Source organism: Odontesthes bonariensis, chromosome 6, assembly GCF_027942865.1.
Source record: "Odontesthes bonariensis isolate fOdoBon6 chromosome 6, fOdoBon6.hap1, whole genome shotgun sequence".
NCBI lineage: Eukaryota > Metazoa > Chordata > Actinopteri > Atheriniformes > Atherinopsidae > Odontesthes > Odontesthes bonariensis.
Genome location: NC_134511.1, coordinates 26026857 through 26049182, shown reverse-complemented (window position 1 = coordinate 26049182; position 22326 = coordinate 26026857). Strand labels below are relative to the sequence as shown.

The 22326-nt window shown below is 40.7% G+C and overlaps 2 protein-coding genes across 3 annotated transcripts in view; one reads left to right on the top strand and one right to left on the bottom strand.

The window, feature by feature from the left end:
* The first annotated feature begins 5368 nt into the window (after positions 1-5368).
* On the top strand, positions 5369-7371 carry LOC142382943 (alpha-(1,3)-fucosyltransferase 7). The gene is made up of 2 exons (XM_075469069.1): positions 5369-5417; positions 5985-7371. Exon 2 carries the CDS (start codon positions 6034-6036, stop codon positions 7078-7080), a length of 1047 nt encoding a protein of 348 aa, XP_075325184.1. The 5' UTR covers positions 5369-5417; positions 5985-6033; the 3' UTR covers positions 7081-7371.
* Positions 7372-18158: 10787 nt separating this feature from the next.
* npdc1b (neural proliferation, differentiation and control, 1b) overlaps positions 18159-22326 on the bottom strand; it is a 50966-nt gene continuing 46798 nt past the window's right edge. Inside the window, exons 6-10 of one of the 2 annotated variants that reach the window (XM_075468146.1) lie at positions 21100-21181; positions 20649-20728; positions 20408-20507; positions 19667-19734; positions 18159-19559 (exon numbers count right to left, since the gene is read on the bottom strand). In XM_075468146.1, the coding sequence (XP_075324261.1) occupies positions 19532-19559; positions 19667-19734; positions 20408-20507; positions 20649-20728; positions 21100-21181 (358 nt within the window). In that variant the 3' untranslated portion in view covers positions 18159-19531. Of the gene's footprint in view, positions 19735-20407; positions 20508-20648; positions 20729-21099; positions 21182-22326 lie in introns of both variants that reach the window. The other variant, XM_075468147.1, reaches the window with a different exon arrangement.

Sequence of the window (22326 nt, the reverse complement as noted above, 5' to 3'; positions counted from 1 at the left end):
CGTAATCTAAAGGGCTCTCTAAAACTTTTGTGCAGACACTTTGATCCTAAGAGTGAACACACTATAACTGTGGGTCTTAACATCCGACCTAAATTTATTTGTGTTTTATTTTGAATGCAGGTTACGGACACTGCAGAGGACTTCACCCATGTTTTCTCTCCTCTACTCACTGACTGGCCTGGTTATCTGCTAACAGAAGGGTTTGGACGAGAGCGGAACGATTAATTACAGTATTAACAAAAATCTCCACATGGCTAAGTACTACTATTCAAATTACAGTATGTGTAATTTGTGTATATGTTGTGCTAAAGAGATGGTCTGACCTTTTTATTTATCTATCACCCCAATTGTTCAGCCAAACTTTACCTTTGATGGTCAGTTTCAGAATGAACTGCATGTTGATTGTTGTCATTGTCATTTACAAATACTGAAATGAAAATAAAAAAACATGTTCATAATGCCATTTTGTGAATTTTTATTTTTAAGTTGGATAAACTAAGATATGTTAAGTGCATTTATTTAAAATTAAGTAGTGCTCACTTACTTTGGCACAGTATATTAAGTTAATGTGACTTATTTTTATTGAGTTCCTGTCAACTTTATTGAAGTGGATTACACTACGATGCCTCAAGTGTAATTTATTACAAATTTCAAGTGATACCCACTTTTTTTGGCAGAATATATTAAGTTAATGTGACTCAAAGTATTTGAGTTGTAACAGCTTGATTTCAATTAAACTATACTGAGATACATTAAGTTCTCACAACTTCAAAAAAAGTAGGCTCATTTAAGTATAATAATTTCACTCTACTTCACACAATTAAGTTTGTTTACTTACTTTTCCCAAGGTAATCGGTTTCTTAAATTTCTTTAAGTAAACTCAACTTGTTAGATCTGGTGATCTACTGTATCAAAAGCTGCACTAAGATCCAGCAACACCAGGACTGAAAGCTTCTATGAGTCCGTGTTACAACTGAGATCATTTTGTTACAATTGGCAGCTATGAATCTGAGCGAGTGGCCATGACTTGTGGAGTCCCACAGGGGTCAATTCTTGGACCTCTTCTGTTTAACTTGTATATGCTCCCTTTGGGTCAGATATTGCAGAACTTTAACATCAATTATCACAGTTATGCAGACGATACACAACTTTATGCGTCTGTCACCGGACGACTGCAGCCCAGCAGATGTACTGTGTCAGTGTCTGGAGGAAGTAAACACCTGGATGAGAGAGAATTTTCTACAATTAAATTAAGACAAAACTGAGATCATTCTGTGTGGTAGCAAAGAGAAGAGGGTCAGCATTGGTAAATATCTTGAGACTCTGGCCCCTACAATCACTGACCAAGTTCGTAACCTTGGAGTGTTGATAGACTCAGATCTGACTTTCAGCAGCCACATCAAAGCTGTCACCAAGGCAGCTTTTTACCATCTCAGAAATATCAACAGAATTAAAGGTTTCCAGGAGAAACTCATCCATGCATTCATCTGCAGTAACTCCATTACTGGACTTCCCAAAAAGAGCATTAAACATCTGCAGCTCATCCAGAACGCTCCTGCTAGAGTTTTAACCCGGACTAAGAGATCTGAACACATCACACCAGTTTTAAAATCTTTACACTGGCTTCCAGTCAGTCACAGAATAGATTTTAAAAGCCTGCTGATGGTTTACAAATCCCAGAACGGTTTAGGCCCAAAATACATCTGTGATATGTTTAGAGAATATAAACCTAGCAGAGCTCTTTGATCCAAGGACTCAGGTCAGCTGGTCCAGTCCAGAGTCCAGACTAAACATGGAGAAGCAGCATTTAGCTGTTATGCTGCAAACAAGTGGAACAAACTGCCAGTGGAGATTAAACTTTCACCAAATGTAGACATTTTTGAGTCCAGGTTAAAAACATTTCTTTTCTCATGTGTCTTTGCATGAAATCTGCACGATATCTTTGAACTAATCTAGACTGTTGCTTGTTTTTAATAATTTTAATTCATTTAAATTCTTTTATTTGTTTCTCTTTAAATTCTTTTATGTATTTTTAATGCTTCTTCCACTCCTCGCTGCAATGCTTTTATTTTATGTAAAGCATTTTGAATTGTTTTGTACATGAAATGTGCTATACAAATAAATTTGACTTGACTTGATTTGAAGAGGTGTCAGCCATGACAGCCTGACAGTGTCTAAAGCCTTCAGCATCTCATGCATTTTATCCATCCTCAACGTCTTACCGCTAGGAAGCTCTTTAACTAGCTCAGCTCCCTCTGTCCAGGTGATGAGACAGTCTTACCCCAATTCCACAGACTCTGTCTCCTCAACGGAGGACATGCTGACCAGATTGAGGAGATCTTCAAAGTGCTCCTTCCACCGCCCGATGATATCCTCAGTTAGAAAGCAGGGGTATGTCCCAGGTTGTGCCTGGCCTGGGACAGAACTGCTGTCTCTATGTCACTGAATGGTTTGCTGGAGCATCCTTGAGGCCAACCCGAAGTCTTCTCCATGGCCAAATTCCTCCCATGCCTGTGTTTTACCTTCAGCTACCACCAGCGCTGTTGCCCTTTTGGCTACTGTCAACTGCTTCAGGTGACCCCCGAGACAACGTAGCCCAAAAGGTTTCCTTCTGATAGCTTCCCTCACCACCGGCATCCACCAGCAGGTCCTCCTGCTCCAGCCACGACAGGCACCGCCAATTCAGGCCACAGCTCCTGGAAGCTCCATCCGCGATGCAGGATCTGAACACGGTCCATTCAGATTCCATGTCCCCATCCTTCCCCGGTAGATGAGAAACAGATGTGTATAATTGGAATATAATTTGTTTTCTAAATGTTAATGTTCTGCTATTAATTTTGACAGTACAGTCCTTCCTCAAATCTTCTCATTGTTGAGTTTGTTTTATTTTAAACTGACAGCAGTAAGGTGCACTGTAAAAAAAAAGTCCTCTGTAAAATAACAAGAAAAATAATTTGAACAGTACATTCCTGTATTATGTATGAAAGGATATTACAGATAGGATGGTGGTATTGGACTTTTAGGATTTCGCCTGTCCCCTTTCTGGATCATTAACTTCTCTACCTTCTCTGTGTATGCCCTTGGCCTGGAATAAAACTTTGGATTTTTGGATTGTAACCTGTTTTTAGTGTTCTGAATATGAGTTCCTCTTCTCAAAAACTGCTGTACAAAGGAATGAAATGCACAGATTTTCTTTAAATTGATACATAACTGGTACCTATGAATGCTTTTTTACTCTGTGTCTCTCTGTCTGGAAGGTTTACTAAATCATCTTCAGACAGACGGATGCCTCTGTTCAGGGTTGAATGTATCGAACCGTCTTACGGATCAGACATATTGTACTGACTTTTCATGTCTGTTTTTATTTTCCATAATTTTTTGTTGTTTTGTTTTATGTTTTTTTCCTTTTGACAGACTAGCAATGTATGTCACTGTAGTGAGCCCCCTAAGAGGATGAGCTGTAATACCTTTGATGACATTAATTGGGTGGAGTTTGTAATTTGTCTAAAACTTTTGACTTCATACTTGCATACACTCCCAAAATTAAGGCTGTTTTCTTCACTCTGTAAGTGACTATGTTAATATGCAAACACACCATATAATTGTGGTGGCCACTATGATCACAAATGTTACACACATGCTAACATTGTTGGCATGCTTTGTTCTTGTTAATCCTTGTTTCAAACTAAATCATTGTGAGATCCACTGATTTACAATGGTTCTTCTTGCACTCGCTCTCTCTCTTTTCTCTGAAATCTAATCAGAGGTACAGAGTAATCCATATATGTTAATGATATTATTCCAATTGAACAATACCTTGTTGTGGGAACTGGAGTCAGATAACGTCACCCTGACCTTACGTTCTCAACTTAATTTGATGTTTGTGTGTGGCCTGCTAAAAGTAAGTAAGAAAGAAACATATATCAGGGTTTTACAGGTTGGCAGGATCCAAATCGGGGCTGAGACAGAACAGGTGGACAGGGCCGCTGACAGGTTTGGCTGGGCCCGGGACAAAATCCTCTGAAAGATTTTATTTACAAAATGAATGAATAAACATGCAACTGCAGAGAAAGGTCTTCCTGTGATTCATAAAGAAAACTGTGTGACTGGGCTGCAGCTCTGTGAGGGAATAGGTTGATTAACAGGGTAGCTTGGAAGCTGGAAACTTGAATCCTGATAAGTACTGACCGGTGGCTGGGGAAGGGGTAAACATGAACAGACTTTCACATGGCTGGCTCGTGGTGGTAATCCTTGGCAGTGCAGTGTGACTATAAAACCTCTGACAGTGCAGGAAAGCTCCGTGATGCTGAGACTGTGACAAATGGTTAGTTGGAGATCCTTTGTCCAGATTCCTCTGTTAACAAAATGACAAAGTTCTGTACTGTCATTCTTTTCACGATTTCTAGCAAACTTGAGCTAGTCATGAATAGTTGGCCGGTGAAGTTCCTACTAGGAGTGAAGAACGATCTGGGATCACACCAGATATATATGCTTAACATCCAGTACTTTAAACATTTACATTTTGCTAATATAACCTAGGATCCTTACATTTGAAACTCACAGCAACTCGGGGTGGTCCTGTTAGAACAGTGTAACCTACATAGAGAGACAAAAAGTTAGACTGCTACCTGCTGCTTGCTTAGATGATGCAGGAGTTGAAGGACAGTGCTGGTCTGTGGTATATAGTTCCAGGCCACAGCTAGGTCAAAAACGTATTTCAACATGAAAACCAGCTTTCAATAGGAGCATTCATCCAACCTATGTTTTGATGTCCTTAACTTTAGGAACAGACAGGTTTTGCTTATCATCGTTGATTTATGAGAATTAGGGGGAATACCCGAAACAGTTAGAATGTGGTTTGTGCCTACAAGGGTGGTATGACATTGTGCACCTTTCCTTTGCAGAGCTACAAGAACAGGAAGAGGAACACCAGTTTGTGGTTTACACATGTGAAATCAGCAATGTTAAAGTTTGGAGTGCCACTAGTTGCTGTGTTAATTCTGCAAAGAGCTGGTGCATTAGCAGTTTAACAGCTTATCTAACAATTGCGAGACAGGGTTGTGTGGTGGTAGGTGTTTTTGGTGAGGGTTTTTTATTGTCTCTGGCCCAACTAAATATGAGAGTAAATTGGCCTATAGTGTGAATATTATCTATGTTTGAGAGAAAAGATGTGAATTTAGGTTCGATTTTGCTTTTTTTAAAAACCCATCTAATTTAGAATGACTGTATATAAAAAATATCTAAATATTGTTGCATTATTGTTGTAATGCTACTGACCATTGGTTGAAGCTGTCACACCCTAGTGTGAGTGTGAAGCAAGAGATGAGTCAAAACTTAGGTGGGGGCAGGATTTCCTCCAAGCAGTTGAGGAGGCAACACTGTGGTGGCAGCAAACAGTCTGATGCCATCTCATGAAGGTAAGAAGCATCCTCTCTTTGCAAACTACCAATTTCACTGACAAAGTAAACTGATTTAAGTAAGAAATATTTTACTAAGCTGATAGAATGCTACTTTATGTATCCACAATAGGTTTTCATTCAGATTTATTTGTGTTGGTGAGTTAGTTTTATAAACTGATTTTGTGTTGTCACCATCTATCAGGATGTACCATCTATGCAACCCTGTGCCAGTTTTATTTCCCAAATAACCTCAGGATCAACATACACAATAAAGTTATTTTAATGCAAAAATGCGAAAGAAAGAAACAGAAAATATATCTCACACATATACAGTATATAGTAGATATATAGATAGATAGATATATTTATCCATATTTGTATATATAATTTGTTTCTTTCTGACCGTGCCATTGATCTCAATCATTATTCTTCCTTTCATCATGTTTGTCTACTCTCTACTACTGATGACTACTCTATCTGCTTGATATTATTCTGACATAAATGCTGTCAAATGTTAGATGTGTATTCTCACAGAGCATGTGAAACTATAATTATACCTCAGATCTACCCTTCCTTCCCTTTTAGGGTTTCATACCAGAGATCTGTGCCCTTTTGACCTGGATTACACCCAGCCATGACAAGATCTGAATCCAGAGCCCTCTGCTTCCTCTTCCTCCTCCTTGTCCTCAGCTTCTTCTCACCATTGTTGTATTACAGTTTCTTGGACTATAAGCTCTATCCGCATCTATACACTCCACCAGTTCTTCAGAGAAATATAAGCATTTTGCTTTGGCACTGGCCATTTGGCCGTTCGTACAGTCTTGATGGGAACAAATGTCTCAAGATGTACAACATCAGCCATTGCTTCCTTACTGATAACACATCCTCATTCTCCACTGCTGATGTGGTTGTGTTCCACCATCGGGAGCTGAGCAAAAATCGGTCAGTTATGCCCCTGCACCTGGATCGCCCTATCTCCCAGCGCTGGGTTTGGCTGTCCCTGGAGCCTCCTGTTAACAATGCAAACCTCAAGCAGCTCAATGACTTTTTCAACTGGACAATGAGCTACAGGCGTGATGCAGATATATTTATCCCTTATGGAAAGACCATCAGAGGCACTTATGAGCTGGGCTTTCAGACTGCTTCAAATCGCTCCTGCTTTGTCAGCTGGGTGGTCAGCAGATACCAGCTAAACCAGACTCGTACTGGTGTTTACCAAAGTCTAAAGAAGTACATCCCCATTGAGGTATATGGAAAATGGAACAAGAAACCTCTGCCAGAGAAGAAGCTGCTATCCACTATTGGAAACTGTCTTTTTTATCTGGCTTTTGAGAACTCTGAGGCAAAGGACTACATTAGTGAGAAATTGTGGAGGAATGCGTTCCAAGCAGGGGCCATTCCAGTGGTTCTTGGCCCGAATAGGGCAACCTACGAGGCTGTGGCTCCTCCTCATTCCTTTATCCACGTGGCTGATTTCAGGAGCACAGCAAATCTAGCTGCTTATCTGAAGCATGTGGCTTCAGACAAGCAGGCCTATGAGGAGTTCTTCCGTTGGCACCGGACTCACAAAATCAAAACCTACACTGACTGGAGAGAGAGGCTGTGTCAGATCTGTGTTAAATATCCAAGTTTACCAACCAATAAGCTGTATCATGACCTGGAGGGATGGGTTAACAGCTAAGATTTTATCTCTTCATGCTTTTAGGGGAATTTATATATTTTGATTGGAACTCCTGATCCTGCTAGGCCACCCCAAGCAAATGTGAAAAACATTACATAAAGTGAAATGCTTCTTAGTTAGTTTTACTAAAACAAATGTGAACTGCACACCACAAAAACAGATCTCGAGTGGCTGATTGGGTTTGCTATGTGATGTGTGAAAATGCAGAAGTGGGAAGTTGTGTGTAACCATAAATAAGTCTGTTGCATTTGCTCTAACCAAGGAAGCATGTTGTTCTTGTTGTTCACAACAAACTCAGGATTAATGAACAAAAAATACATTTATTTTGGTTTTTAATTGTTTTGTGTATGTCTACCCACAACGTTGAAAGTGCTTCAAGCTAAATAATTATCCCGTTCTGAGATTTAGCTTTACAAAGGCAGATTATTATACTAACTATGTAATGACCAGATCAGAAAACCCGATAATTCAGCCAGACACAAGTTTAGTGGTAAAAGGTTTATTGGATCAAAGGTGCTGGACAGGAGTTGAATGTAGCTGGAGTCCGGATAATCCTCCAATAAGGACGTGGATCCATGATGGTCAGAGTCCGCTCCAGGGTACGGAGAACAGGGCCAGAGATGACAGAGTCAGGGGTAATCCAAGGTTGGTATGATCCTGAGGATCCAGGGAGGTCTTCTGGAAGCAGAGGGTTATAATCCACAAAACTGATTCAGGCAAAGGTCGGAACAGGAAATCAGGAAGACAAAGTAGAGAGGTGAGGCTAGACATCTGCTGGCTGTGAGGCTTACGATAATCTGGCAGGGATCTCTGGCAGGAAGGAGTTGATATAGGCGGAGTGCAGAGTGGGAGAGAGCAAACGTTAATCAGGCACAGGTGAATATCATGAAGGCAATTAGTGTCAGAGCAAGGAGCAGACCAGGAAATAAACAGATTCCAGGCTGCGACATTACAAACTATACTTTTTTATATATATATAATCTTTGGCTAAGTAGATGAGAATTTGAGAATTTAATTTGCATTCAGCTGTAAAAACTAGAACCTTTTTTCAGTTTATGTGACATGTGTGTCCTTATAAACTTCCATCCATCCATCCATTTTCTGTACCCACTTAAAGGGATAGTTCGCCTCTTTTGACATGAAGCTGTATGACATCCCATATTAGCAACATCATTTATGAACATTGACTTACCCCCCGCTGCGTCCTGTGAGCGGAGTCCCAGCTGAGTTTTGGAGTTGACGAAGGTAGTCCGGCTAGTTGGCTGGGGACACAAAAATAAAGCGTCTTGCTTCTCAAAACAATATGCGTTCAAAAGAGTAATACATTTGCATCACAAAATCGTTGTACAGGAAAAAGTCAGACCTCACATCGCTTGGTGCTATTTTTGCCTCCCTTGATATCAATGCATCCAATGTAAACCGTGCAGACCGAAGAGCAGACCCAGCAGTCCCCTGCTTCCGAGCAGTAAACACCGTAACATGTGCGGCTATCGCTAGGTGGCTGGGAAAAAATCTGGAGCATGCGCAGAACGCAACGTCTAATTCACCACGTGCTTCAGCATCTACAATCAGGTTTAGTGTGACTTTTAACTGAGTTATCCCGGGGTCTTAATCCGATCGCGAGTAACCCGATTAGATTCAATTTCTTGTCAGATTAAGGTGTAAACATGAATTTAATAACTCAGTCTCATTGTAATTTAGCCCTTAATCCGATTTTTATAGTGCCATGTAACCCCACTGAGTGTCACATGGCCCACCACATTTTTACTGTACAAGGAACCTTGGAATGATCTTTTACTGCCTTTGACAAAACAGATTTGTTCAGTCATCAAGATGAGATTTTTTCAATTAAGACTACGCAGTAAGGTGAGGACTTACATTCCTTTACATGACTTTGAGAGAGTAGTTCATGTTTCCCCCATCTTCTCGGTGGAAAGAAACAGTATGATAATATCACACCTGTTTTAGCTTCTCTACACTGGCCTCCAGTCTATTACAGGTTCCAGTTTAGAATCGTATTGCTTGATTTCAAGAGTATCAAAGGCATGGCACCACCTTACCTGTCTGAATTTTTACAGCCTCAATCTCCATCCAGAGCATTGAAGTATATAAATAAATTGCTTTTGAAAGTAATCAGATCCAGGCTAAAATATAGAGGTGATGGAGCCTTTTCAGTTGTGGCTCCTAATCTTAGGAACAGCCTACCTTTTCATGTCATAGCAGCTCAGATCATTTTAAAACTTTGCCTAAAACCTATTTCTTCTCACTAGCTTTTAGGCCTGAGTGGCATATCTAGACTTTTATCATGCAAGCACTGTTTGTATTTCATTCATCTATGTGATGCCCCACTGTTTTATTTTTAACTCAAATGTATTGTTGTTTTCAAGAATCATATCTGTATTTATTAGGGCTGGGCAACGATTAAAAATTTCAATGTAATTAATCACATGATTTCCCTGATTTATCACGATTAATCGCATTTGTACGCAAAATCCAAAAATGAATTCAAAAGTTTATTACTAACGTACTAATGTCTAGTTTTAAACATCGTGTTCTTAACTAGATTTATTTTGGACATTTTATTGCTTCTTATCTCTTCACTGTGATACTTGCATTGAAAAGCTGTTTTCAGTTCATCTATGTACTTTGGTATCTCTCCCAATCAAATACATTTTAAGTAGGGCTGGGCAACGATTAATATTTTTAATCTAATTAATCACTTGATTTCCCTGATTAATCACTATTAATTGCATTTGTATGCAAAATCCAAAAATGAATTCAAAAGTAGTGTATAGCCTTTAGCATTTAGTTTTATTTTAAATGTGCTGCCATATGAATGAAAGTGCCATAACATTTGTTGTGCAAACACACTTTTAACGTCAGCATCTTTATGTAGTTTTTATGTAGAAGCCTCGCGCCACTGTCTGTTTCCTTGAATGACTTGCTGGTATCAGTTGTGTGTTTTGCCTTTAAGTGATATTTTAGACTGGAACTACTACGCTGAGAAGACAATTCAACTTGGCAGTGTTTACAGATGACTTTGGTTCTGTTGACTCCGCCGTCTGGAAGAACTTTAAAATGAAAATGGCCGAGTAAAAGTTCCGTACCCTTCTCCATGTTTGGTGGATCCGCCGATTGCTTTCTTTTCCGGTTCCGCAGCAGACAGCAACAGACTTTTACAAAATAAAAGCCTGTGAGCAACAGACTTTTACAAAATAAAAGCCTGTGAGCAACAGACTTTTACAATAATAAAATAAATAATAAAATCTGCGTTAATGCGTGATAAAATATTTATCGGTGTTAAATAATAACGAGTTAACGCGCCCAGCCCTGTATTTATTCAGCTTGTATAGCGCATTGGTCAGCTGCATTTGGGTTCTTTTGTAAATGTGCTATAGAAATAAACTATGACTCGACTCAATAATTAAACTCATCCAACAGTCAATGGCTCATGGTTAGAGACCGTGAAGGCAGACGGATGTGTTAAATGATGGTGTGCAAAAACTGTTATTAGAGTAATTTAGAGCAAGCATGAGAAACTTCCTTAGTTTTTCTTTTTTGAAAAGGCATACTTTTCAGAACCTCATCAGGATAAGAAACTGAAATCATAACTAAGTTGTAGAAAGGATTCTTAAATTCTACAATCCATTTTCTTTTTTCTTTCTTTTCGTCACAAGTTAACTTGGAAGTCTGACGGGGATTTGACTCCAGTAAACATGACTTCACTGTAGCATGTGAGGACAGCAACAGTGTGGTCCTCACAGAATAATTTAATATACTCATAACTTCCAGTTTAAGACTGAAAGTTGATTTCTGCCTAGAAATGGCTTGATTTCATTCAATAGTCTCATATTTTCAAAACTATATCGCATCCAGTCCAAAGGACTGATAGGATACCCTTAAAGTGTCATAAATACAACTTTTAACCTGCCAAAAAGTAATTATAGCTCTTAGCTTTAGACTGAGAGTAGTTAATATCACTTTTTTTTTTTTTTTTAATTATCATGTTATTCAGGTGCCTCATGAAATTAACTCTCCGCATTTTACCCATCCAGGTTGGCACCTGTTGAACACACATGCACATGCACAGGGTCACATACTCATGAAGACAGATGCCGTACACTGGAGCGGTGGGCAGCCAATCACAGCACCCGGGGAGCATGGGGGGTACGGTGCCTTGCTCAAGGGCACCTCGGTCGTGGCAAAGAGGTGGGCTGCCACCTCTTCTGTCTTGTAATGGCTAGAATTTGACCAAGGACTTTATACTTTAAAGATCCTACTCCACCTTTTCCATTGCATCTTCTGTAACACATTTAAAGGAACATTACATCTTATTTAGGCAGTTTTCATTCTTTGCTGTTTCTGAAATAGTGAAATTACTTGGAGTGAAAACATCTAGTATAAGTAGTATAAAAAAGCTTTGATACACTTTACTAAGCAGTCATCATAGGGTCTTAACTTTTTATAGCCCTTTCAATGTATTTAAAAGGTGAAAGAACATATATGGATTGCAATTTATATAAGTCCTCAATTTAAAATGCCTTCCTGACAGAAACGTTTTATTATTAAGATGGGAGCTGTGATAATTTTTTGGTAGTTTAAAAAAAGTAATAATACAATTTTTAGATATTCCAGTGAATGAAAAGCACTGGAATCTTTAAATTTGGGCTCTTTATTGACAGTGAGTCTAAGACGGAGGGTTGTAAAAGGTTTTAAAAACAGAAAGAGCCTTTCAGTCTCAAATAGGGAGCCGAAATCACTTTTTTGACTCCCTGAATAGGATGTAATAAACCTTGAATGTGAACATAAATTTGTAAGTGTAGAAATTAAATAAATAAATACATCATTAAATAATTACTTAAAATTGGAATTAAATACATAAATCATTAAATGATATTTAAATGTCATTAATTAATTAAAATACCAATTAATTTTATGTAAAAAACATATAATTATTTCACTATTTAATTATTTCATGGTCCTTGTGTTGCTGTGCATCATTAATTCATTTTATCTGTCAAACTCGCCCATCAAAGTCAGTGGGCGGATTCCTAACACTTGCTTGGTTACCCTGCACATCAAGTCAAGCCAAATCGATTCCAGATAATGGATTGATGCAGAGCAAGTGGACACATTCCTATACACTGGGTGGCGCTATTCACCTCTACATTGATTTAGAGCAGGGGTCGGGAACTTTTAACACTCAAAGAGCCATTTGGACCCGGTTTCCACAGAAAAGAAACACTGGGAGCCTCAAATACTTTTTGACAAAAAAAATGAAGATATTGCTTTTTTACCTTTAAACAACTATAGTGTGTTGATTACGAAATCCATGAAGTGCTACAGAGAAAATGACATTTTATTTATGTAATGAACACATTTTGAACTCTTTAAAATACCAATAATAATAAAGAAAAACACGTCGAGTTGAATGTCTCTTTCTCACCACAAATTAGGCATGCTGGTAAGCCACTCTCGTCAGAGGTAAAAGCTAAGGAATCTGCCCAGGCATCATAAAATGTTATATTTTCTTCAGATATTTTTCTTTTCTTACATTTCTCCATACTTGGCCAACCTGGGCTTGAAAGTCTCGATAAATGCACAGCACAGCACAGTGAGGAGGTGTGTTTGTACAGACAGCTGTACGAAACTGCAGTGAAACAGCACAGGGAGCAACGTAAACTCCCAAAATTGCTGCACAGAGATTGGCAGAACTTTGGGGAAAGAGGGAGAGTTCTGTAAGAATGTGTGGAAGAAGCTACGGGACAGATATGTGAAGGCAAAGAAGAGGGCAGAGACTCTGTTGATGCCGGGGGCTTCAGACCTTTACCTCTATTGACTGAATTAAAAAATTAAAATGATCTGAAAACTGCAGCAGTATCATTAATTACAGTATTCTTGCTCTTGACAGCGGCATTGTTTTCTTCTCCACTTTCGTGGTTGTAGAGTAGAGGTAACCTTAACGTAGCAGCGCCACCTCTGTGACGGAGAAAATTGCAACTACTCGCGCAACGACTTGCGCCACTATATAGGGTCCTATGGCGGGCACGAACTCGTGACGTCATCAACACCGCTCGCGCGAGCAGATGCGGCAACCATGCTAGAGCCTTAACGGTGCGTTCACACCAGACGCGGTCGGGCGACGCGATTACATACAAAGTCAATGCAAAGACGCGATTAGACGCGGATTCGAGCCGGCGGCGCGATGAGGCACGGTGAGGCGCGGTGAGGCGCGGTGAGGAGCGGTGAGGCGATTGCCGCCACGCAAGTGAAAATCTGCGATTCGCGCGAGTTAAAAAAATCCAACTTTGGCGAAATATTCGCATCAGACAGCCTATCAGCGTTGAGATTCTGGACGACAGTGACGTGGAGACAGATGGACAGGCGCTCCGCAGCTGAAATGGAGTCGTGTCTGTGACATGCAGATGGGACTGCAGATGGATATTAGCTTCTAAGCTACAATCTGGTGCAGGTCATCTCTTTACTTTGTAATTAATGTACTTTGCACATGGTCCCTGACTAAATAAAATAAAAAAATTAAATCACCGCCTTCTCCAGGAGTTCCGTCTGGATGACGGCCGCCTCCAGCGGCACCCCAGGCCCACCAGGACCCAGCCCGACGACCCGCTCGGGAGGACCGGCGCCGCGATCTCTCGGCAGGACACCAACCACAGGCGCCCCGCAGCTGAAACGGAGCCGCGGCCCAGCTGCGGAGCGCCTGCAGCCGGCGTTCCGCCGAGAGATCACGGCACCGATCCTCCCGAGCAGGCCACCAAACTGGGTCCCAGTGAGCCCGAAACACCGCTGGAAGCGGCCGCCACCCAGACGCAACTCCTGGAGAAGACGGTGAAATTATCCGAGCTGAATGCACCACCGGATGATGTCACTTACCCAGACACGACGGCGTGTGCGTTTCAGACGAATCTCGGACTGCCACAGCAGGTACAAGGACACGATGGTACTTATATCAGCCATGGATAGCCCCTTGAGCTATTCACTTGTTTTTTACTCGCGCGAAGGAGGCGAGTGAATTCAATTTACACCCACGGCAACACTCGCGCGAGTAACGCGGTGCGATCACTCGCACTGCGTCTGGTGTGAACGCACCGTAAGGATGAAAGAGCCGCAGGTGGCTCCGGAGCTGCGGGTTGCCGACCCCTGGTTTAGATACTCTATCAAACAAAACTTTATTTGCAACCACTAAAAAACTGTTGCGTCCCGGTACCAGAGAAGCAGTGGAGTACTTCTCCTAAATTTTCAGTCACTCTGTGGTCAATATCGTTGTCGGAAAGTTTATTGAAACAGCTTCAATAAATTCCTCCACTTTATTTGCCACATCCTCTGGGTCAGCAGCTCCTACTTCAGACCCAGACCAAAGCAATCATCAGACTAGATTAGCGTTAGTCTCGGGCAGAGCTTCGGTGGAGCTGGAGGAGGAACGGCTGTCGACACTTGATATAAGCAGGAGGTTGGGCCAAGCAGGACTGGATAGTGTAGGGGTGAGATTGCCACCTTTCATGTGGGTGACCTGGGTTCAAATTCCCTGTATGAAAAGTACCTCCAGCAGTGGTCCTTAGGCAAGACCCCCTTAGCCTAGACCCCCTTAGCCTACCTGTGTAAGTTGTTTTGTATAAAAGCGTCTGCCAAATGCATAAACATAAACACAAACATTAAAACCACTTGGAGTTCAGTTCTGGAGAATTGCAATGAAATCATAACGAAAAATGACAATATTTCTTTTTTTTGTCTTTGTTCGTTGGGGTGCCAGCCTTTTGTTTGTGTTTTTTGTTTTCGTTGCCCGTTTTAGTCTTGCTGCTCTCTGCTGGTTCTTTATATTGCAAAGTGAACAAGATGATCCTCTGCTCCACACCAAATTATTTTTTCCAGTAACCAGTCAGCATTTTTGTGAATGAGCAAACATTTTTGTCGCTTGAATCTGTTTACCTGGAGTTGTTTTTTGGCCAAGTAATAATGCATACACCAAAGCTCTCAAGTTGCTTTAGTAAGTACCTTTTGTTTGATGTGCCGTCTCGCAACACCAGCCCAAAGCTTGCAATGGGACAGTGAGAGAGGAAAGCCTACCCAACGCACACCATTGAGAGGCCTGCAATGAGCTGACTGATGAATGAACCACGGGCAATCCAAGGATCCACAACGAACGGGAGGACCTTGGAGGATCTTCAGGCTACTTGGAGTGGAGGACGGCTCTCGGTGGCTAACTAGCGAAGCAGGAGGACAGAGCTTAGGACTGGAGCGTGGCCGTGAGTCTGGAGTACCCTGGATTTAGACTGTTCTTAAATTGACTTTTAAAAGGAGGCTTTCTCCTTTTTAAGAACAGACATTCTTTTATTCTTTTAATTTTTTATATCATCATTGCAGTAAATTATTGTTGCATACAATTGCCCTCTCCGAGTCGGGAATGAGATCCTTCCCCAAGTGGAGGAGTTCAAGTATCTCGGGGTCTTGTTCACGAGTGAGGGACGAATGGAGCAGGAGGTTGACAGGCGGATCGGTGCGGCGTCTGCAGTGATGCAGGCTCTGCACCGGCCCGTCGTGGTGAAGAAGGAGCTGAGCCAGAAGGCGAAGCTCTCGATTTACCGGTCAATCTATGTTCCTTACCCTCACCTATGGTCACGAGCTGTGGATAGTGACCGAAAGAACGAGATCGCGAATACAAACGGCCGAAATGAGTTTCCTCCGCAGGGTGTCTGGGCTCTCCCTTAGAGATAGGGTGAGAAGCTCGGTCATCCGGGAGGGGCTCGGAGTAGAACCGCTGCTCCTCCGCATCGAGAGGAGTCAGATGAGGTGGCTCGGGCATCTGGTTAGGATGCCTCCTGGACGCCTCCCTGGTGAGGTGTTCCGGGCCCGTCCCACTGGGAGCAGGACCCAGGGAAGACCCAGGACACGTTGGCGAGACTATGTTTCTCGGCTGGCCTGGGAACGCCTCGGGGTCCCCCCAGAAGAGCTGGAGGAAGTGGCCGGGGACAGGGACGTCTGGGTCTCTCTTCTAAAGCTGCTGCCCCCGCGACCCGATCCCCGGACAAGCAGAAGATGATGGATGGATGGATGGACAATTGTGTTCGGGTTGTTAAGTGCTGCTCGCCCTCGTAGTCAAAAGAACCTGGTACTGTAGAGGTGGTGGCGGCTTTGAGAGCGACCCCACCTCCGCGTATCACAAATATAATTAAAATGAATTTATCTTTTAAAACATGACACGTTTCCTGGAGTTCTTGAACTACAATTAATAACTTTTTTTGGTGGGGAGAAAAAAAAGATGTTTCACTTAAGGTCATATAAATATCAATTCATTTTATTTCAGCTTTATAATATCCACATGCAAGCTAAACGTGGTGGTAACATATTATATATAGTCTCAAAACACTTTGTATCAAAGGTAGCAAGCCAAGATGGTTACATCTTCCTTTAATAGACTAATTCACCCTTAGAGAGTGACCAAAACAAAGGCTTTTGCTTAGCTTGCAGCATTGGTGAAGGGAAAGCAGAGTTGGGGTGGCTCTAGCTCAGGAGGAAGAACAGATGTATGCCAATCAGCAGGTTGATGATTCCACTCCCACATTCCAAAGCATCCTTGGGTAAGACGCATAACTACTGATGGGTCCACTGGTGTATTTTATTCAGGATAGATGACAGCTTTTGCAAAGGAAAAATAGAAAAAAATCCATCTGGGATGTGCCGTGGGTAACAGTGCCAGTACCATCAATTTGGAACAATGAGCCTCATGCAAAAACATTTTCATATATTTATTCTAAATTTCTCTCACTTTTTTCGTACAAAGATCTCGTACGAACACGCCATGTCAGATTCAACAAACGCTCTTAACTTTAAAAAAAAATGTGTGTAAACGACCTGCGTAAATGATGAATGCCACCCGTGCGTATTTAAGTGCACGTGCAAGAGGATAGTAAATTTGCATACTCCACGCCCTAAATGATACCATATAAGGCTACGCTTCCGAGTCATGAGAATGGCATCAAGGTGCAAAAAGAACAACTTTATGGGCTCTGAGATTGAAGTTCTGCTTTCAGAGATCCAAAAAGGAAAACCTGTTATTTTTAGCAGTGTCAGCAGTAGAATTACGGGACCTGCTAAAGTGAAGAAATGGGAAGTTATTACGAGTGCTGTTAATTCCGTGTCACCTGTAGTTCGTAATGTCACCAAAATAAAAAATAAATGGTTTGATATGAAAATGGCTTAAAAAAAAATGGCCAGGCGCTCGATGACTGCAACTAAAGCCGTGCAATCAGTTGTTGCCTCATCATGATAGCTCTTTGATGGGGCGGTCCATGAGGGGGGGTCTTCTGGCATGTTGTCTACCGGCTGGTTCAGGTTGTGGGAGACCTCCGTTCATGGCAATATTGTGCAAAACGCAGAATGCCAGAATAATCTGGCATGCCTTCTCTGGGCTATACAGCAGTTTTCTCCCCGCTGTATCGAGACACACCCACCTGGCCTTCAGCACACCGATAGTGCGCTCCAAAACAGCACGGGTGCTTTGATGCGTATATGTGTGCAGTCTATTGCTCCGATTATGTTTGGCAGTCCAGCCATGACCTGAAAGTCCCTCTTAATTTGTACTTGTTCGACAGCAGTGTATGGGAATTTGATGTACCATGGGTGATAAACTGATGAGAGTTTTGATGACCAAGGGGAGCGCACGACTCACAGAGGACTGGGACACACCCAATCTATCTAATCTCCCTCTGAAAGGTTCCCGTGGCCAAAAATCCAAGGGTGGTGAGGACCTGGATGTCCACGTGTGGTGGAATTGGGTTTGATCGTCGTGTTTCGCTCTGGAGTTGTGGCTCTAGCAAGCTGCATATTTGCAGCAGCACAGTCCTTGGCAGTCTAAATCACAATGTCAGCCATTCGTCTGTCTCCGCAAGGATATCTACACGGTCTCGGAACACACGCTCTCTTCCAAGAGCCTGACACACTAGGGTATCCAAAAGTAGCAAGTCAGCCGCAGGTTACACTTCCTATTGACCTTGTTATATACAGAATCAGATTAACCTTCAATTAGTGTATCATTTAAGTCAAACAGAATAATGTCAGCATCATTATGGGGTATAATGCATATATTTATTTATGATTGCTTCAAAGTAATTAAATATACAAGATTTTAGTCAAGATTCAAAAAGAACATGTAATTGCTACATTGAAAAAAAAAAATTCTTGCAAGCTCAATGTCACAGTTGCCAAATTCCATATATTAGGCTTTTATTGTCACTGTATTTAAAAGAACAAGAGGGGTCATGAATATTTTATAATATATTAAATTTGGACAGCTTCTTCCCATTTCTGAGGTAGGTAAGAATGATCTGATTCCTCACATACCAATGACTTTTGCAATATTGTCTTAAATGTATTATTGAAAGTCTAAACTTGCAAAATTGGCTGTCCCTGACAATAAGATGTAAACAATTGTCTGTCTACAAAGAGCTTTGCATTTTTTTTTATGTTTCCCAGTGAGTACTCAGTAGGATTAAGAGATTTTACTTTTTATTTTGTGGAAAAAGTTCCAGAGAACACAAGTAATATAATTTCCCTTTTTGGGATTAATAAAATAAAGTACCCTGAAAAATACAGTCCCTAATAAGGAAACTATCGCAGAGTGTTTTACACTCCTCATGAACCCAGGGGAACATTTACATTACCCCTTATGTACAGATGACAAAACCATAGGGCCAATCCATGTTAGTCTGTTCTCATATATACAAGATAGACTCTCTGTTTCAGAGTTCAGATAAAGACTTCAAATTATTTTAAAATCATATATCTATATCTCTCAATGTGTTTGTGTATGTATGTATGTATATATATACATGTACACAAACACAAACCCACACACATATATTTTAGTGTGTGTAAAATAAAGAAAATCCATAATAAAACTGGTTTCTTACATGGCATCATCAGTCCATGCATACAGAAAGACTGAGAATAAAATTGCTACATAACATACTTACAGATTGTGGTGCTGCATGGAGCATGCTATATCAAAATTATATTTATTCTTGAAAAATACTGAAATAAAACCAAAGTCTACTGTTAGAACTCATTTCTTCAAGAGCACTTACTGATAAATAAACACATGTGTTCATGGACAGATAACAGTGAACTGATACAAATACTTAACTATTCCAGTGGCATCAGAAAACTATGCAATGCATTCTGCTTCAGTAACACAGTTGGGCTCAAACAGATTTGCTGTATAGTCTTCTTCCTGATCAAAAGTTCTCTGATACAGGTTAACAGAAAACTAAACAAAAGAAACTGTGGCTATAGAGTGAGAGACACTTTTTTCAGATTAAGTCGTGCTTCATAAGTGAATCCAATACTGCTGAGTTTTTAAATCGTTAATCTGTGCCTCCCTCCACATCCTCATCCTCTCCCTCCTTCACTCTCCCTCCATGTGCGGTGCCTTACTTTCTCAACCCTGTTCTTGAAAATGGCTGGACCTGGAAAACAGCAGTGTATGTTTAGTGTGTACATTTATGTAAATTCAATCAGTAATCCACACAAGTGCTGCATTATAAATACGAAACATCTAAATGTCCAGGTTTACTTGTGGAATCTCAGCAGGTAAAGAGTGGAATCGTCAAACAGAGGGTTCTTCACCTCCATTTCACCAGTCTGAAGATAAACAGAGTGTAGTTCATAATTAGAAATAAAATCTTTTCTTAATTAAAACAAAAAAGTACGCATGCACAGTACAATTAACCATTCAGTGAATGAAGATATTGTTCTGCTTCATTGTGTTTGAGTTTGCATCAGAATCTTTATGATGTCTTTACTATATCGAATAATGTTAAATATCTCAAGATATGCATGAATGTAAACAAACAATAATAGTGGCTCTGTTGTGTTGGAAAAGTCTACAAATAAAATAAAAAAATCTAATAAAGAAAGGACAGTGTTGTGTGGCAAATTTGATCCACTGCAGCAGATGAAATGAGAAAATGTGTGTGTGATACTTATTTTCTGTCCTGAAGTCATACTAACATTTAGGGTCATCTACTGTCTGAAATGTATTAAATATTAATAACTATTAGCGAACTATAAGTTCCTGAGAAGGAACAAGCCAAACACGAGATTAACACAGAGCCGTTTCCATATTTTTGGCCACTGTGGTTTGAAGAACATGGAAGATATTAAGTTGGTTGCAATTTGAGCCACCAAAAAACACTACATATAACATACTGGGCCTACTTTTTATGTCTCTTTTGTGTGGTCTTAATATTATTATTATTCTGATATGAACAAACAGTTTTACAGTATCAGCTGTGATAATCAAAAATGTTCTCACTGGTGCCAGTCCAGGACACTCATACACAGTGAAATCTCCATCCTCATTCTCCTCATCTGTCGATGCTCCTGAGTCAGGAACCTTTGGCTCGTCCCTGTGTCTGCAGAGGACACACACACAACACAAATGCAAACACATTAGGTATTCAAGAAGGATAATACAAGAGGGCAGAGGGGCAGGGAGGCATAAGACAGATACACATGATCAGGAAAGATGAGCGGGAGCCAATGAGGTGACTCACTTCTCCAGGGACAGCATCTGCTGCTTCTGGTGCTGGTAGTGGTACATCTGGGCGCTGTGGGCCAGATTTTTGTCCCCAGGCTGGAACACACCAAGGGGCAGGTGGACGTAAGAAAATCAGTCGTCTTCAAGCACACCCAGTAACTTTGTAATTCTGAACTCCCTGAAATTCCCTTTTCAGATCTTGTTTCTACCGCACAAGCTCAAACTGTTTAAAGGACAAGCATGTTTGTCATTTTTTGGTATTTATTGGTGTAGCATGGCTTGAGCTACACAATTATGCTGGACATAAGTTCTGGAGAGTTTGGAACTATATATGTCTATGAATGTACCAAGGAAGTGTAACATAAATACATGGTCTAGTGAGAGGTCTTTAAAGAGCTTTTAGCAGCTTTTTAGTCAACACTGTGTACTTCACTTTGTTTGTGGTAATACAGAGATTTTCTGCTTACAGAGTTACAAAAGGTGTGAGCCCTCATCATTCCGTGAGCAGGGTAGTCCACCTTTTGAGTTAGGTGCACGCCTTTCTGCAATCTGAAACAAACCAAAAAAAATAATTAGGTGATGCATTTGAAACTGACCGACATGATTGCTGCTTTGATTTGAACTATTTTTAAATTTGCCTAAAAGATGTTCCATAACATTGAAGATGAGCAATACAAAAGTAGACTATTGTGATATAACCTAATAGTAAATGAACTGTATTTATTTAGCCCTTTTCTACCCACTCAAAGCACTTTTACACTCAACATGGAGTTCAGTGTCTTGCCCAAGGACACTTCAACATGTGGTCTGAGGAAGCCGGGTGTCAAACCAGCAACCTTCCAGTTTGCAGATGACTGCTCTTCTTCCTGAGCTGCAGTCGCCAAGATTAAGTACTGTCCAGGTTTTAGGCCATTCATATGTAAACACCATCATCTTTGTCCCTCTGCCATAGCTGCTCGTCTGTGTATGCTCTGTCCTCTCACCCCCCAACCAGTCGAGGCAGATGACTGCCGTCTGGTTCTGGTAGAAGTCTCCTCCTGGTAAAAGCAGGATTTTTTTTTCTCTCCGCTGCTGCTTGCTGCAATGCTTTCTGTTAGATTCCTTAGCTAGGCAACCTTTTATGAAAAGGCAAATAATAATACTGTTATAATAAATTTGACTGAATTACATAACAAACTGAATTTAATTGGAATTATTCTTATTGGACTGAATAGAACTTCTTTGTTTTATCTTTGAAAGTACCTTGAGATCACTTTTATTGTGAATTGGTGCAGTAGAAACAAAATTAAGTTGAAGTTAATTTCATACAATAAATTTGTCAATTCAGAAGATATAAGATAATAAGGGAAGTGTTAAGAATTTTAAGCAAAAATAACAAGGAAATATACTTGCTTCCATATTCTTAAATATGTTTATGTGCTATTTTGCTTGGTTTTATTGGTTAACTTAGATATCTGGATATCTTGTTCCACAGATCACACACCCGTCGTTTCTTTCCTATCTTTGAGTTTTAGATTGCTGATCAGACAAAACAAGCAACTTTAAAATACCTCCTCAGGATCTGGCAGGATATTCTGATATTTCAAAGCCGTCTAGAAATTATTAATGAGATGGGGGAAAAATAATGTGCTTGCAGCCCTAAATGTAAGCTGTCCGTAGTTTCGGGCAATATTCAACTTGCACTTGATCATTTT